The sequence below is a fragment of the Petaurus breviceps genome, unplaced genomic scaffold (assembly GCF_028583685.1).
Source record: "Petaurus breviceps papuanus isolate PSGF00001 unplaced genomic scaffold, PetGlider_PUasm1.0 90779, whole genome shotgun sequence".
Lineage (NCBI taxonomy): Eukaryota > Metazoa > Chordata > Mammalia > Diprotodontia > Petauridae > Petaurus > Petaurus breviceps.
The window spans coordinates 7,918,398-7,935,988 of record NW_027187344.1 but is presented as its reverse complement, the minus strand read 5'-3'; the positions used below and the strand labels follow the sequence as shown (position 1 = coordinate 7,935,988).

At 39.0% G+C, this 17,591-nt stretch overlaps 1 protein-coding gene across 2 annotated transcripts; it reads left to right on the top strand.

Annotated features, from left to right (window-relative positions):
- Positions 1 to 1,389: 1,389 nt before the first annotated feature.
- Positions 1,390 to 14,533, top strand: EXOSC2 (exosome component 2). Of its 2 annotated transcripts, XM_069069347.1 has the most exons (9): positions 1,390 to 1,558; positions 2,167 to 2,268; positions 3,368 to 3,413; positions 4,325 to 4,414; positions 7,281 to 7,346; positions 7,897 to 7,965; positions 9,036 to 9,212; positions 10,877 to 11,005; positions 12,641 to 14,533. In XM_069069347.1, the coding sequence occupies exons 1-9, from the start codon at positions 1,437 to 1,439 to the stop codon at positions 12,719 to 12,721; spliced, it is 882 nt and encodes a 293-aa protein (XP_068925448.1). In that variant the 5' UTR covers positions 1,390 to 1,436; the 3' UTR covers positions 12,722 to 14,533. The 2 variants fall into 2 exon arrangements, with proteins under 2 accessions (XP_068925448.1, XP_068925449.1); XM_069069348.1 differs by lacking the exon at positions 10,877 to 11,005.
- Positions 14,534 to 17,591: the final 3,058 nt, after the last annotated feature.

Here is a 17,591-nt window from a genome sequence, read left to right as displayed (position 1 = left end):
TAATTCAGTTTTCTCAAGAGCTGCCTTTTCCAGTTTGTGAGTCAGACTCACAATGCAGCTTGAATTGATCAATCAAACTGACAAGGCTCACAATCACTGGTATCCTTGTGTCTGCAAACCTGAAGTGAAAAGAATCAAAGGTTGTAGAACTTGTTCCAGTCACACAACTTTGGTCCTGTGACCCATCAAGTAACCATCCCCAAAGACTCAAGCAATATTGTTCCCACAGGACTTCAGAATTTTAATTGTTTGTAATCCGATTCCTTCCCAAAGTGAATTATGTATATAATCTCTGTCTTTACTTAAGCAAGGTAGAATTCTGATCAGGGGAATTCCCAGTTTGCAAATCTGTTCCTCATAGTGAAACTAATTAATTAAATGGCTATCTGGTTACTGGAACTTTGTCTCTGGTCTTCTATTTCATCATTCTCAGGTTAGAGACTGGCTCAGTAAAATCCTATTAACACAACATTGCTGTTACTGTATACACTGTTCTCTTGGTCCCTTTACATCAATTCATAGCAGTCTTCCCAGATTTTTCTGAAACCTTCCTGCTCAACATTTATTATAGTACAATAGTATTCCATCAGAATCATATACCACAACTTGTTCAGTCATTCCTCAATTGACGGGTATCCCCCTCCAATTTTCAATTCTTTGCTGTCACAAAAAGATGGGCTATAAATATTTTTCCACAAATAAGGCCTTTTCCCTTTTCTTTAATCTCTTTTCCATACAAATCTAGTATTGCTGGGTCAAAGGGTTTAAAACAGTTCTATAATTTTTTGGGCATAGCTACAGATTGTTCTCCAGAAGAGTTGGACTAGTTCACAACTCTACCTCTCCAGCATTTGTCATTTCCCCTTTTTGTCATATTAGCCAATCTAAAAGTTGTGAGCTGGTGCCTCAGTTGTTTTAATTTGAATTTTTCTATTCAATAGTGGTTTAGAGCATTTTTCCATGTGAACATTGATAGCTTTGATTTCTTCTGAAAACTTTCTGTTCATATCCTTTGACCATTTATCAGTTGTAAAATAAAATGTTGACGAATTAGTGTTATTCTATATGTTAAAATTTTCATTCCCCAAGCAGTAATTCTAAGCCCATGATGTCTAGGTCCTGTCCCCATTAAAATAGGGTATTAGAATCAATGTTAACACGTGGGGGAAGGATCGCCAGTAGTAAATATAGGAACTTCACTCGCTCGTCCCCTTCATTTTAAATACTTGAAACTACTCATACTCCTTCATTCCAATAAAAAATATGGCCATACAGTAGTGGCTCCGCATGGGTAGCTATTTAACTAAGTGCCGCCCCGTTCCGTCCTGCCTCCCGCTTTCCCCCTCCCCATTCCGTTTTCTGACTGCCAGTAGTTGTGGACCCGGAAACACCTTCTCTAGGGCCGAGTGCGCTTGCGTGATCCTCTGGGCATCAAGATGGCGATGGAGATTCGGCTTCCCGTGGCCCGCCAGCGGCTACCTGAGAGTTTGGACCGGGACACGCAGAAGCACTTGGTGGTGCCCGGGGACACGATCACCACGGATACCGGCTTCATGCGGTGCGTGGCGGGGGCTCCGGGCGGGCGTGAAAGAAACTTGCCTTAACTTGGCTCTCAGGCTTCCGTTCTTCCTGTCCTAAGACCCGCGTGTTCCCGCCAGCCACGAGTCTCTGTCCCCGCGCGTTCCTGCGCTTCCTACATGTTCCTGTGTCTCTGTTCCCTTGTGATCCTACGTGTCCCAATGTCCTGTGTTTCTGCTCCTGTCTGTCCCTTCGTGGCTCTGTTCCTGTGTGTCACTGTGTGCCCCTACATGTTCCTGTGTCTCTGTCCCCGCGTGTCCCCCCATATCCTTCTGTCTCCTCTTTCGTGTCTTTTCCCCGAGTGTCCTTGCATGTGCTCGTGTCTTTTCAAACCTCTTCCTTCATGGCCTTGCGTTTCTGTTCCCTGTGACCCTGCATGTCTTCCTGTCCCTCTTCTCAAGAGTCCATTCATCCACCACTCAGTCTACAAGCATTTATTAAGCACCTGCGTTCCAGGAACGGTGCTCGACTATAAGGATACAAAGAAAGGTCAACAGACCCTGCCCTCCAGCAGCCCTGTCTGCTTAGTCCTGATGGGGAGAGCAGAGCGGTTACCATGGGACTTGAGTAATAACTTTTGTATTACAGGGGCCATGGTACCTACATGGGAGATGAGAAGCTTATAGCATCGGTGGCTGGCTCTGTGGAGAGAGTGAACAAGCTGATCTGTGTGAAAGCTTTGAAAACAAGGTGTGTCTACTCTTTCCTTCAGTGGGGGGTGTCACACTGGATCACAGGAGCTGTGGCTTAGAAGGGACGCCCATTCATGTAGGTTTGTAGTAAGCTACTAGGTTGGAGTACTTCTCTAAAGTTGGAGGAAATGTGGAAATGAGAGAGAGACTAAATCCTTTTTTTTAAAATAGTTAAGTGCAAGTGATACTAGCAGAAACTTCTAGGGAAGGGAAATTGTTAAAGAAGTGGGGATAGACCAAAACTTTTCTTTGGTTCTTGATGTTATTCTTGATATTCTTTAATTTCAAATGATCACTTCTCTTTTATAGCTATAATTTCCTAATTAGATTATGTAGAGATTCCACATTTGTGTTAGTTCTAAAGCAGGAGTAAATTTCTGAAAAATTAAGTCACACTAATTTATAGAGCATCTACTGTGTTCAAGGTATCCTTGATGATATGGGAAAGTAATATACAGTACAAATATTGTAAAATACAGTAAAATATGTGCTTTCAGCCTAGTTGGGCTTAAATGTATAAAAAGCTAAGTGACACAAGTTAAATGAAACAATACAAGAGAAGTCACAAAGAAGTACAGTTAATTACTGGTCAAAGTAATAACCAACTTTGATGAATGCATTGAACAGTCATGACTTCAGAAAACTGATGAGAAAGTGTTCCATACCCCACTTGTCAAGAAAGTGATGGGCTAAAACTACAGGGTGAGACCACATTTTCAAATATGGCCAGTGTATTGAATTGCTTTGCTTGACTATACTAAGGTGTTACAATGGAGGCTTTCTATTGGTGTTGAAAGTTAGTGGGTAGTGATAGAGGTACAGAAAAAAAGAAAAGATCATTGATAGAACATTTTTTAAAAGTGCACAGAAAAAAGTTCCAAATAGGACTCATAAAGTAGTTTTTTTTACCAGCATCTTAAATTTAATATATGCTTTAAGAAACCCAAACTTACAGAAATTTACGCTTTCATATACAATCCTTGTTTTCCTCATTTCTATGCTGAAATCTTCATGTTTGTTCATGATTATTAAATTCATAGGAAAGAAAATTGAAAAAAGTCAATTTTCTAATGATTGACTTTTGCGGTCTTTTTCAGGTATAATGGTGAAGTAGGAGACATTGTGGTGGGGAGAATCACAGAGGTAAAGTGTGAATCAGGCACTTTGTTTTTACGAAAAATTCTGAATTTCACAAGCAAAAAGAACATTTCTACATATATAAAGTAGAACAGAAAATGATTATGTGTGAAACCATAAATTTCTTATGTATTTGAAAAAAGTATATGAGTCATCATGTTACTTTTAAAGCTGTTTTACTTGTAGAAATAAGTGTAGTCAGTACATTTGCCAAGCCCTAAAATGTATATATGATTCTGCATCTTGGGCCCATCACCCTTCTGTCAGGAGGTAGGTAGCATGCTTCATTACTAATGAACTTCTCTAAGACTTGTGAGTGGTCATTGAATTGGCGAAAATTTTAAAGACTTTTGAGTTTAATTTATTTTTTAAGCTCCATTCTCTCATCCTCAGTTCATACAAGTCTTTCCATCTTTCTCTGAAACTGTCCCTTTCATCATTTCTTACAGTACAATCACAACTGCTTTCCTGTATTGTAGACTGTTTGATGATTCCCCAATTGATTGATTGTTCTTTTTGTTTCCAGTTTTTTGCTGCAACAAAGAAAACTGATATAATTATTTTCGTGGATTTATCCCTTCTTTCTTTGATCTCTTTGTTGTATAGGTTTAGGAGAGTCCTTGCTTAGTCAAAAGGTCCATACATGCAGCTTAGTGAGTTGGGGCATAGATCCAAGTTGCCTTTCAGATTGGCTGGACCAGTTCATAGAGATCGTATATTTTGCAAAAACAGTCAAACCTGTGACATAATTTTTGGTAGAGGGCTGTCCTGTATTTTTTAATGCATGATTTAGTTAAATTGTAATTTATGTTGTTTTTGCTGCAGAGATTCAGGCTGTAATATTTGGGGTCACTGACTGTTCAGAGTCTGGGTTCTTGCAATTTGAGTTAGTAACCCTAGACTTTCTTACTTTATAGGTTCAGCAGAAGCGGTGGAAAGTGGAGACCAACTCCAGGCTAGATTCAGTCTTGCTCCTCTCATCCATGAACCTTCCAGGAGGAGAGCTGGTGAGTGTTTGCAGATAAATTCCATTTTTGTGCCCTCCAACCATAGCTGCCAAAACTTGGCATTTCTACACAGACAGTGGACACCACTGGCATGTTCCCTTATTGCTTAAAGAAAATGTAGAGGAAATTTACTGGTGGGATTAAAACATTCTTTTAAGTGGTGAAAGGAAGGGCTAAATTTTTCCAACATAGGCAGTGTTTATTTTTACTTTAATGTAACAGCAAGGACATCCTTGAGATGGAAGCCTAATGAAATATTATCTGGAAGGTCCATATGCAACAGGAACTTAGACCCCTGGTTCTGATTATTTCCTTGTTCCAAGTCTATGCTGCTTTATACAGCATGTTTTTGGAAAGCTATATGTAAATTAAATTTTAGCATTTAGACTCATGATATACGTTTACTATGAGAAGCTTTTTTTGTATTTTTGTGAGGTAGTCAGGTTTAAGTAACTTGCCCAGGGGTCACACAGCTAGTAAGTGTCAAGTGTCTGAGGCCAAATTTGAACTCAGGTCCTCCTTACTCCAGGGCTGGTGCTCTATCCATCATGCCACCTAGCTGCCTCTGAGAAGCTTTCTGCAAAGGAATTGTATACCAGGCCTTTTTTAAAAGTTGTTTAAAATTCCTTCTAATTATTCTGTCTTTATATAGTTGGATTTTCATGTCTGGTTTATGTAAGGTGGTGTACACCTGTATTTTTATACAGAAGATGAGAATCTCTTTAGCCCTCATGTTTTCCCTTAGGATTGAATAGTTCCTTTGGATGTTATTGGCAATCTTAGGGCAGAGTAGAAGAAATTAGATGTTTAATTAGAAAGTAGATGATTACAAAATCTCTGTTTCAGGAGAGCTCAGAAATCATCAGGTTCATCCTGTCTGAACAGACACCCTTTCTACCTCATCCGTGACAAAGGGTCACCTGTCCTGTGCTTGAAGACCTCTGTGAGTGGGAGCTGAGGGCTTCCTGATGCAGCCTGTGCCATTGTCAGAAAGCTCCTGTCATAGGAAGCATGTCCTTATGCTGAGCCCCCAGCCCCCTTCTCTGCAGCCTTATAGTGATGATGATGATGGTGACAAGCCCCGGGCTCAGATAATGGCAGCCTGGGAGATGGCGGTGTAAGTCCTGCTGTCCTTATTTCATGGGCATTCTGGAGAGGTTAACACCAGAAATGGGATTCAGGCCCCTCTCTCCTGTCTGTGACTGCTGCTTTTTGCCTTTGTGACATGGTGACTTGAGCCTGGTGCTTTTGGTTCTCCCCTCGGAGGCTAAATAGGACAGATCTAAATTTTTCATGTGATAGTCTAGACAGCATTTGTAATAAGTGCCTTGTATGTCACAGTGCTGGTGACAGCCCTTTGAGGGCTGCTGATATGTCTCCTCCCTCAAAGTATCTTTTCAGGGGGCAGCAGTGAATAGAACACCAGCCTTGGAGTCAGGAGGACCTGAGTTCAAATCTGGCCTCAGACATTTGACGCTTAACTAGCTGTGTGCCCTTGGGCAAGTCACTTAACCTCAGTTGCCTTGCTTCATTACACAAAAAAACAAAATCTCTTTTCATTCAGCTATTTGCCAGTCATTCAGTCCTCAGATAGTGTGATCTCCAGCCTCTTCCCAGTCTCCCCCTGCCAACTTTGTGTCCTTAAAAGTGTGGAGCCCCAAACTTAAGACAACAATAATTCAGCCATGACACAATCAGGAGAGAATATGATGGAAATATTACGTCCTGCCTTTTGGACACTAGACTGCTCACTGTTAGTTTAGTACAAAATTATATTAACTTTTTTAACCGCTCTGTCTTACTGTTGACTCATTGAGAATATAGTCTCCTTAAAACTTTCCAACTATTGTCTTTGTAGAGTTCTCCCACCCTATACTTAAGATTTTTTTGTGTGGGATTTTATATTTATCCCTATTAAATTTCTGTCTTGAGAGTGGCCAGTGAATTGACCTCAGAATCCTGTATTCAAGTCTAACCCCATTCAACCTGGCTGTGTGACCTGCTCTAAGCTCTTCACCTCTTAAGTGCCCTAGTCCTAAGACCAGAAGTTGCAGAACAAATGCTGATATTTGTGGTTTGGAGGAAAGTTTCCTCCCTGGGAGTCTTCTGTACCAACAAGACCAAACATTTGGTTCTAAGCCAAATGAAAATAAAATAAAACAAACATCAACTTATTAGATCTACCCTTCTGTCCTAGCCTGGCTAGATCCTTTTGTGTCACCTGAAAATTGGACGTGAAGGGGAGAGGGGGAGGAGAGAGAGAGAATGAGAGAAGCTGCTGCCTTTGATTGGCAGAGGTATCACAGTTCTGCTGTGCTTAAGAAATGAGGTGGGCCCTTATGAATAATATAATACAGACCTCTTATTTTTTATACATGGGTAGACTGGGGCACAGAGTGGCAAAGCAAAGGGGTTAGACTAGGATTCCTAAGATCCTTCTGGTTCTAAGGTTCTCTAATTCCCAAAGATCTTTTGGGGGATCGTAGGATCCAAGAATTAGGGCCAGAAGGGACCTCACTGGTCAGCCTCACTGGCCACCTCATTTTACAGATGAGGAACTGAGAGACTTGCCCGGGGTCACCCAGATAACCAGTGTCTGGCACAAGATTCAGATTTTAATCTTTCTGACTCTTGTCCAGAACTGTTGCTGCTGTGATCCTGAGCTGCCCAGGACGGTTCAGGCATTTTGGCATCTTGGTAGTAGATGTTACTTAGCTATTAAAGCTTAAAACTGCCCTAAGACTTTTGGGACACCCTGTATAGCTCCAGTAAATATTTTCAGAAGGAGAAAGGAGAAAAAAGATCTGGAGAAATTTATTTCTTTGAGTTGAAGTAAGTAACATTTTTGTTTCCTTGTGTACTTCAGAGGAGAAGATCTGCAGAAGATGAACTTGCAATGAGGGACTTCTTACGGGAAGGGGACCTTATCAGTGTATCCTTAGATTCTGTAGTTTGTCATCTTTCTGCTTCTGCACAAAGTGGCAAAAATATAGTTAAAATTGTATTTAATGATGTGATAAGCCTGAGAATTTTCATAAGTACATGTAAACTTAAAGCCAAGGTCATGGATACCGATGAAGAATTTCTTCACTTTTGCCATGAGCTCTGTTGCTGCTCTTTTTAGATACCACCTAGTCTGACTCAGCTGTTTTCTTTGTGACTGGGCTTTAGGTTAGACAGGAAAATTCACTTTAATGATAAGGTGGCCTTTTATCCCAGGGAATTAAAACGGGTGTTTTTCAGACCAAGTTGTCAGTCATGGCTGATGGAGAGTGGGTAGGTCAGAGTGAAATGTTCCTGATTAGACCAGTCCTAAGGTTTGCAGGGAGAGAATGATGAAAATGGAAGACAAATTGAGGTGATGGGAACCATGTTTGTATGTATGTGAGGGGAGAGAATGAGGGTGATGAGAAGATATTTTAAAATGGGAATAGAGAGGTATAAGCTTCAGACTACTGTTACTTCCTTCATCACTAGGCTAGGCTGAGGTCCAGGCAGTATTTTCTGATGGTGCTGTGTCTCTACATACCAGGAGTCTAAAATATGGAAAAGTAAGTAGTATTTTAAAGCATTCTTACTGCCATTTTCTTTCTCTTTGTGACTGGGCCTGCTAGTCTATTTCTAAAATCGTGGTACAGAAGCAGAGATCTCTAGAGGATTCAGATTATTATAAGGCTACATTATTAAAACTAACTTTTTTTTTTTTTTGCTTTTTGGAGGACAGTGGGCAGGGCGATTGGGGTTAAGTGAATTGCCCAAGGTTACACGGCTAGTAAGTGTTAAGTGTCTGAGGTCTGATTTGAACTCGGGTTCTCCTGACTCCAGGGCCGGTGCTCTGTTCACTGTACCACGTAGCCGTCCCAACTTTTTTTTTTAACAACACATTTTCTTTTTTTAAAAAATCCTATGACTTGTTAGGCCTCTTGGGTTTATTTATTTTTAATTTTATGAAGTAGAACAAAGAAATCTTTCCTTGGGAAAGTAGCTATATCTTCCAGCATTCCAAGGCCTTCAAATATAAAATGCAACTCTATTTTACAATGTGTGTTGTCGTCCCTATTTTTAAAGATAATGCTACCAAACTCGTTGTTGTGGGAGTTGGGTTTGTGCCAGTTCCCCTCCCTTGGGCAGGGAATGACCAGGGAATTAGACAAAGCCAACTAGTGATGTAAGGCTTGACCTTGGCCTCATTGCACCTGGGACTTAATTGCACTAAACTGACCCAGACTGTTTAGTTTAGTGATTTTGATTAAAAGAGGTTTTGAATAGTCAGCTGATAGTAAACATGTACAATGTTTATATAATACATGAATGTGGTGTAGAAATTGAATTTTGGACCTTTATATAGATTCTCCTGTGTAAAAATTCAGCTTCTGATATCATATATACCCACAAATTTATAAATAAGTATTTACACACATCTTTATAGCAATTGCTTTTAAGCAGGTTGAACTGGAATGGGGGGGAGGTGGGCTTTCTGATTATACCCAGTCTATAATCAACTTCAGCTCTGTGTGAGATTTTTATTTTAACTTTCAGAGTTAATTTGTGGTACCATAATTAATGGTATATTTGATTCTCCCAGGCCACCTTTACTGATTTATTGTAACTGATATCTTAGCTTGGACAGGGAGTTCTCGTCCAGGTTTCTCCTTCTCTGGTAAGACGACAGAAAACCCATTTCCATGACTTGCCTTGTGGTGCCTCTGTGATTTTGGGCAATAATGGCTTCATCTGGATCTATCCTACCCCTGAGCAGAGAGAAGAAGAAGCAGGGGGCTTCATTGCCAATCTGGAGGTGAGAAGTGAGATTATTACTAGTGTTGGAGAGTGAATGAGTGATAATGGAAAGAATTCTGAAAGTGTTTTTATGGCATATTTCTAACCTGCTTATTGATGGATATGTTCTGAGTTACCTTGAGTTGTGCATTCCACAACATTCTGTTTTTTTTCTTTTGCTTTTTTGGAGGGGGAAGGTAGGGCATTTGGGGTTAAGTGACTTTCCCAAGGTCACACAGCTAGTAAGTGTTAAGTGTCTGAGGCCAGATTTGAACTCAGGTCCTCCTGATTCCAGGGCTGGTGCTCTATTCACTCACTATGCCACTTAGCTGCCCCCACAACATTCTTTATTCAGAAAAGATTTATGTTTTTGACCAGTTGATTGTTAGCAGAAATAATGGGCAATTCTAGGGTGATATCCCAAAATTTACTTCTCGGTGAATGAGATAAGCCCATCCTTAGTCATTTCTTTTGGAATATACTCTTTCATGTAATTAACGTAGACTTTATTCATTCAGCCAGCATTTATCAAGCACTTACTATGTACAGGGTCCTGTGGTGAACCTAAATGATCACTGATAATAGCTTTTGCATGCACTATCTCATTTGATCCTTAGAACCCTTGTGATGTGGGTAATGAAAGTATTCTCACTTTATCGATAAGGAAACATTCAGGGAGATTAAATGAGTTAAGCCAGGGGTGGGGAACCTGTGACCTCAAGGCTACATGTGATCCTCCAGGTCCTCAAGAGTGGCCCTTTGACTGAATCCAAACTTCACAGAACAAATGCCCTTAATAAAAGGATTTGTTCAGTAAAATCTGGACTCAGTCAAAAGGTCGCAGGGCGGCTAGGTGGCACAGTGAGTAAGAGCGCTGGCCCTGGAGTCAGGAGGACCCAGGATTGGTTCCAGCCTCAGATACTTAACACACACACACACACACACACACACACACACACACTCACACACACACTGTAACCTTGGGCAAATTACTTAACCCCAATTGCTTAAAAAAAAAAAAGGTTGCACCCAAGGACCTAGAAGGCCACATGAGGCCTGGAGGCCTCAGGTTCCTTACCCCTGAGCTAAGCCAAGGCTCCTGCTTTTATGGATCTTACAGTCTAGTTGGTGAGATAAGACATTTACATAAATACCCTGTGAGGTAGCATTTGACTCGTTCTTTGATACATACAAATTGCTGTGTCACTGTAGAGGAGGGACTAGAGTTTTTGGATGGGTACAGTCTGACTTCATGAGGAAGGTGTCTGAGTTGGGTCTTGAATGGTGGGTCAGAATTAAAGCTGATGGGCGTGCAAGGTCAGGAGGTAGCATGGGAAAAATGGAACAATCAGCTCTGCCCTTTTTTCCTAATGTATGGTTTGAGTTTCAGTTGGTATTGTTTTCACTTGTTTGGGTGGTTTTTATTATTTAATTTTTAAAATTTTTTTAAGCCAAATTGGGGTTTAGTAACTTGCCCAAGGTTACGTGGCCAGTTTTTTTGTGTGGGTTTTAAATATCTGGGGCCGGAACCCAATTCTGGGTCTCCCAATGCCAGGGCCAGTGCTCTACTCACTGTGCCACCTGACCGCCCCTTTTGGTTGGTTTTTTCCCCTTACCTTTGTGTGGTTGACTCTGAGTGCATTGTCCTTTTTTTCCCCCAACTCCTTTTCCTCTTATCTCTAGCCAGTACCCCTTTCTGATCGGGAGGTGATATCTCGGCTCCGAAACTGCATTGTTTCCCTGGTGGCTCAGAAGATGGTGTTGTTTGACACTAGTCTTCTGTACTGCTATGAAGCATCTCTTTCCCATCAGGTATTCGGTTGGGTTGTTTTCCATGTTTCACTATCTGCTCTAAACAGTTTTGTGGCAGAGATGAGATAAGGTCTCTCTCTCCTTAGTCACATCAGAGGCAGTCTTCCTAAATGTACTTTTGTAGATTAGTGTGAATCCATATTGTGAATATCTGAGTCAAATACAGCTGCCTCCTTATTAAATGTTTTATAATTTCATTTTTATTTACAAATGAGCAAATCTTTGAGATTTCTTCAGCATCTGGCAACTTCAGGATCAGGTGGGATGGACATTCCAAGTTGCATTGGTTTATTAACTCCAGGGAGCAGCTAGGCATCACAGTAATAGAGGAAACTGAGTTTAGATCTAACCTCAGATGCTTACTAACTGCGTGACCCTGGGCAAGTCATTAAACTCTGTTTGCTCCAGTTTTCTCATCTGTAAAATGAGCTGAAGAGTGAAATAGCAAACCACTTCAGTATCTTTGCCAAGAAAACCCCAAATCTGGCCTTAGACACTTGACACAATCACTAGCTGTGTGACCTTGTCACTTAACCCCAATTGCCCTCCAAAAAGCAAAAAAAATCCAACCCAAATGGGATCCTGAAGTGTTGGGCATGACTGAAAAATGATTCAACAATAGACTAGCTCCAGGTTCTTCAGGTCTGGTTTCTTAATTCCTCCTAAAACAGTATCTTTATGCTGCTCAACAGAGAGAATCCTTCTGATTTATTAAGCTCATGATGTAGTTTCAGCAGGTACTGTCTCTCCCTCATCCGTTGTATCCAGTCAAATGCCAAATCTTTTTATGTCTACCTTTACCACATGTCCTATATGTCTGCTTCTTTCTAGTCATAGAGCCCCCTTCCTAGTTCAGTCACTCATCACCCCTTACCTGGATTATTGTAACAGCCTCCTAATTGAGATGCTGTCTTGAGTCTCTCTTGCCCAAACCATCCTCCTGCTACACAGCTGCTAATGTGACTTTGCTAATGGGCCAATCTGACTGTGTATCACTCACATGTGAAGTTATAGTTGTTCCTATTTATTTCTAGAATAATATATAGACTCCCATGTTTGGTTTTCAAATGCCTTCACCACCTGGCCCCAGCGTATCTGTCCAACTTTATTCTGTATTACTTTGTTTCACGTACTCCACAGTCAGAACTGTCCTTCTCTCTGTTTCTTACATATGAGACTCCATCACCCACTATATCTTTGTACTGGCTGTCCCACATGCTTGGAATGTAGTCCCTTATCATATTTAACTCTTAGAATCCTGTATTTCCTTTAAAACTGCTCAATATACACATCTTCTGCATGAAACCTTTTGTGATTCCCTTGGGCTTGCTTCCTCCCAAAATTTGCCTAGTATTTATTTCGTAAATACTTACATATGTACATGTCTTTCATTCATTTTTGTCTTTGTATCTTCATTGTCAAGCACATTGTTTAGTGCATAGTAGGCATTTAATAAATGTTTGTTATTTGATTATAATTTATAGCCTATTCTCTTTTCTGGGCCAGTTTCTTTTATTTCTTCCTTTTGTATTAGCCTGTTTTCTTTGTGTTGTGTGTGGCTTATAAAGCTTGGTTGGTTGTGTGCTTGATGTTGATTTCCTATCTGTATGAACAACTTTATCTTTTGTCTTTTAGATCAAGGACATTTTAAAACCAGAGATAATGGAAGAAATTGTAATGGAAACTCGACAGAGGCTTTTGGAACAGGAGGGATAAGGAAAGGAATCTGGAAATGAAAAATGCTGTATATTTTTGACTGTTGCATTTCTTGGGGAGAGCCTACTCATGTGACTGGTTCTTAGTTGGAACATGACAGTTTTTTACATAGAAGTTTTGACCAATATATGCAAAGGAGCTGCTATGATAGACACCCAGCATTAAGCTAAATGAAGAGCCAAGAAAAGAATCATTTGATCAGCACTGATAAGCCTTCTTCTGTCTTTTACCTGTAACTGTTCTTTCTTCTTTCCCTTTATATAGAAAATGAGGGTGATAACATAAGTGGAAAACTGTGCCTTTGGGCTCTTTGGTTGGAGCTTGAGTCCAAGCACAGTTTCAGCTCATTTAAAAATATGTGATGTTCTCAGCCAGAATGTGCTTCCCTGCCTGGGATAGTAAAGAGAAGCCTTTGTCTTCCTCCCACCATCATTCAAACAGAACAATGTAAATAAACCCAGTGACCCCTGAAATTGGGCCTATAAAAGACACAGCAACTCTGACCCCAACTGTTACTTTTCAGGATTGGGTTGTTTTGTTTTATTTTGTTTTGTTTTCAGAAAAACATATCACATTCCAGTTGTATTTTAATCAGTTTTTTAAATTAAGTCTAAATTGTGGCAGCTCACTCAGTTGGAATTTTGCATGCCATTTCCTGGGCTACTTTACAATAGATTTAACTTTGGTGAGCACTGATTGCCTTATATCCCTGAGAATGGCCTCTAGAGTCATCCTTACCAAGAGTGGAACCCTCTTCACCAAGACCTCTTATTTCTGCCTGGGAAGATATTTTTGAATACTGATAAGGAAGGGTACTTTGTCATCATTGACTCGAAAGTCACCTTGGACTGATATTAGAGAGGATGAATTAATTGAGTTTGTGTGCTTTGAGGGACAAAATGAGATGGAGACAATGATTTTGGCACAGCCTTTCCTGGGACATGGGCATTCTTGTGCAGTGTTTTTATGTGGTTTGAGTTAGGTTGTTGAAAGACAGTTATTTGGAAAAAAATTCTGAATATTGTTATATATGTGCACATATTTGGTATACTGGTGGAATTCCTAGAATTTGATTTATGCTTTTTTGTCCTCTCTGTTGGGAGCTGATTTGAGTGAATTTGAAAGAAAAATGCAATAATCAAAGTAGTCATTTACTTGGGTTTTGGGTTATATTTTCCCACACTGAATTCCACAAGGCTTGACTATACATTGGATAATTTTTCCTATAATGACCCATTGGTTTTCCTTATATAGTTTCCCATGATCTCAAACATGTTACTCCTGTCCCCAATTTTTGTCACCCATTCTATTTTGAGTGAGTTTGCAGAGTGAAACGATTTGTTTAGCTCAGTTTCAACTTGTATTTAATAGTTCTCTGTTTTTAAAGAATAATTTTCTAGCTCATAATACTTTGAGAAAAATGAAAGGGTGTCAGTGGAAGCTTGCCTGTGGTCTAAGGTAAATGATTGAGGGGTTTGGTTTGGGACCAGATTGTAAGCCCCTTGAGGGCAGGGACCATCTTATGTTGCTGTGCACACACCAGTGTTCAATAAATATTTGTTGAAAAAAAATTCTTTTGTTCAAATCTGAGATTTTACTAGTAGAGAAAGCTTCTGATATGGAAACACTTCACAAAACAAATTCCTTTAACAGATGCAGATTTGCAATATAACTTAAGTTTTAAGAGAGTTGCTTGTTATTGAAAAATTGATTTATTTGTCCATAGTCACACAACCAATATGTGTCAGAGGCAATACTTGAATCCAGTTCTTTCTGACATGCCAAATAAAACATCGACTGTTATGTAGAAAATAGTACCTGTTATATTTTTTTTATTGACAATATTTGTTTTTAGATTATATTCAGTACCAAATATATCCCTTTCTCCTGCCCTACCCAGTGAACCCATACCATAGAGAACAAAAAGGAAATAAAAAAAAAAAGCAGTTTAGCAAAACTAACTGATCATTGCATGCAGTGTTCCATATTCATGACTTTCATTTCTTCAAAGAAGCTAGCAAGGTACATTTAACCAGCTCTTTTTATTATAATAATTGTTATTATAATTATGGACCATATGTTTTATCCTTTCGTTCTTTCCATTTACATTGTGGTAGTCATGTATATTATTTCCTTGTTTCTGCTTTCTTTATTGGTTTCCTTCCATGTACCTCTGGATTCTTCATAATCCTTGTTCCTTACAATGCAGGAATACTCCATTACATTTATGTACCCCAGTGGTTCTTGAGTGTTTTCTGTTCAAAACAGTATTCTTTGCTTGTGGGATTTTGTAGCCCACTGAACATTTAAGTTGGTAACATGATGGGAAATTTGAATATGCAGTTTCCCTTCAGTAAAAGCAGCCGTTTTTGTTGAGTTCTTTGTAGAGGTCTGAATGTGTTTTTAGTAGGTAAGGCAAGTTTTATTTTGTGAATACTATATTTACTATACTGTGCTGTGTAACTCGAACACACACACATCAGTAATAACATGATACTCAAAATTTCATGACCCACTTAGTGAAATGAGGCATTCCCTTTATTTTGGCATTCCTAAATCAATGGGTACCATTTTGTTTCTTTGCTACAACGAAAGCACAGCTATGAATATTTTGATGTATATGGGACCTTTCTGTCTGATCTCTTTGGGGTATGTACACTTTCCAGAATAGTTGGACCAGTTCACAGCTCCACTAGCAGTATATTACCATGCCTGTCTTTCCAGAGATGGTCTAGTCTGATTATTCCCATTTTTATCCTTTATCAATTAGTGAGGATTGTTTGGATTTACATTTTTCTTATTATTAGTGGTTTGGAGCAGTCTTTTGTGTGATTTTCATTGAAATTCTTGAGAGTCATATTTCCATTGCTCACAGATTCATTTGAAGGATGGCAGTTGGTTAATTTGTTATTGAATCACTGTATTGTAATTATTTTGTAATTTAGTATTGCCTGTGGCCACAAGAGGGTGACATTGTTCAGTGAATCAAATACTAAATGCTTTACTGGAAAAATTCTGCAGTTTTCTTGTATATATATATATTTTTTTAGGATTTCTTTTTCTTAGAAATTAACAATTTTTTATTTTGAATTTGACAAATATCAACAATTATGAATATTTCTATATGCAAAAAGGAATAAAGAGATTTGTATATCTAATTTGTATATTATATACAGCTTTTTAAAAAAGTATATATTAGTTTAACACTAGTACCAATACTTACCCTGCTGGTTTATGCTCCTGAACTTTCTTCTGTGTATCTTCTTTAAAATACTTTTTTTTTGCTTTTTTTTTTCTTTGGAGGGCAATTGGGGTTAAGTGACTTGCCCAAAGTAAGTGTGTTAAGTGTCTGAGGCTGGATTTGAACTCAAATCCTCCTGACTCCAGGGACAGTGTTCTATTCACTGTGCCACCTACCCACCCCTTTAAAATACATTTTTATTGATGTCTTGTTTTTAAAAAGACCAAACTTTTCCTTGTGCATCTCCTACTTTTCCTCCCAGAGAGCCACTCCATGTAACAAATATTTTTTAAAGACAAAAAGAGGAAACAAATCGGTAAAACTGATCAATTGCAAAAGTCTGAACATATTTTCAACATACCACACTTGCAGACCTACTAACTTTGTAAAGGGGTGAGGTGGGAGGTAACTTTGAATCTCTTATTTGGCACCTGTGCTTATTCTTTGTAATTTTGTGACATTCACCTTTTTTTGGTGGTTGTTTCCTTTAAATTATTGAAGTCGTGTATATTGTTTTCTTAGCTCCGTTTACTTTATACTGTACCAGTTCAAATAGATTTTTCCATGCATCCCTGTATTCATCATATTCTTAGTTTTCTTGCTTATCTCCCTTTAAGCTTTGAATGTTTATTTTTGCTTTGCCTTATTGGTAGGGATTGCAAATACTGCTCTTTTAAATTCTGCTGATGTACTTTCAGCCCCTCATTTTTATTCAATGTATGTCTTCATTTTTTAAAGATGTATTTCTTGTAAGTAACAGATTTTGAGGGTTTGTTTTCTAATCCAATCTGTCATTTTTCTATTTTATTGGATTGTTTGATTTAACCACACTTAAAGTTATGAGAGGTTTATATTTTCCACCATTTGTCTCTAATGTTCCCCCCATCCCCTCAGTTAGGATTTTTCCTTCTTTCTCTGTAAAAACAATACTTTGTCTTTTTAGTTATTTTAGTTTAATCTACTTGAAGGTAATCCTATTTCTTGTCAGCTTTTCCCTCATCCTTAAGGCCCTCTGCCCTCCCATTTGTCCCCCCTTTCCCTAGGAAATCTCTCGGATTTTTGCTTTATTAATTTCTTTTTCTTCCTTTTATCAATTTTTCTAATTCTTCCACCTTTTTTTCCTTTAAAACGAGTAACCAAGTAAAATAACCCTTCCTTCTCCTCTCCTTCAAATTGCTTGTTTTTAAATGTCAATTTCTCTACCTTTTTCTAAAAAAAAGATTTCTTTCCTTTGTTCTCTTCATTATTTCTTTCCCATTTCTATTTATTCTAGATTTTTATTGATTCATGGCCTTTATACTGATTTAATCCAACTTTAGTTTCTGTATTCCTCATCTAAACTGTTTCTTTGTTATTGCCTTGTAGATCTTAACTCCTGGCCCTTCTCTTCTGATGTGCCTCATTCTTAGAAATGCCAGTTCCTGAAGGTGATAAAAGTATTGCCTTGTGATAGTAATTTTCATGTCCCCAACTGTGCAGCTTATAACTACCCTTTGCCCTCCACAATCATTTTTTTCCATTCACCATGAAATCTTTCAGGGTCCTTGCCCTCCCACTCTTCTGGGTGCCAGTTGCCCCCAGAGTTCTGATTCGTTCTTTCCTGAGGTCGGATGAATGGTCTTTCTAAGC

Excerpts from the sequence above, each read along its gene's own strand:
- EXOSC2 (XM_069069347.1), top strand. The coding sequence starts at position 1,437 with ATGGCGATGGAGATTCGGCTTCCCGTGGCCCGCCAGCGGCTACCTGAG. Across the intron at positions 9,213-10,876 it reads GCTTCATTGCCAATCTGGAG|CCAGTACCCCTTTCTGATCG; the intron begins GTGAGAAGTGAG and ends TCTTATCTCTAG. Across the intron at positions 11,006-12,640 it reads AAGCATCTCTTTCCCATCAG|ATCAAGGACATTTTAAAACC; the intron begins GTATTCGGTTGG and ends TTTGTCTTTTAG.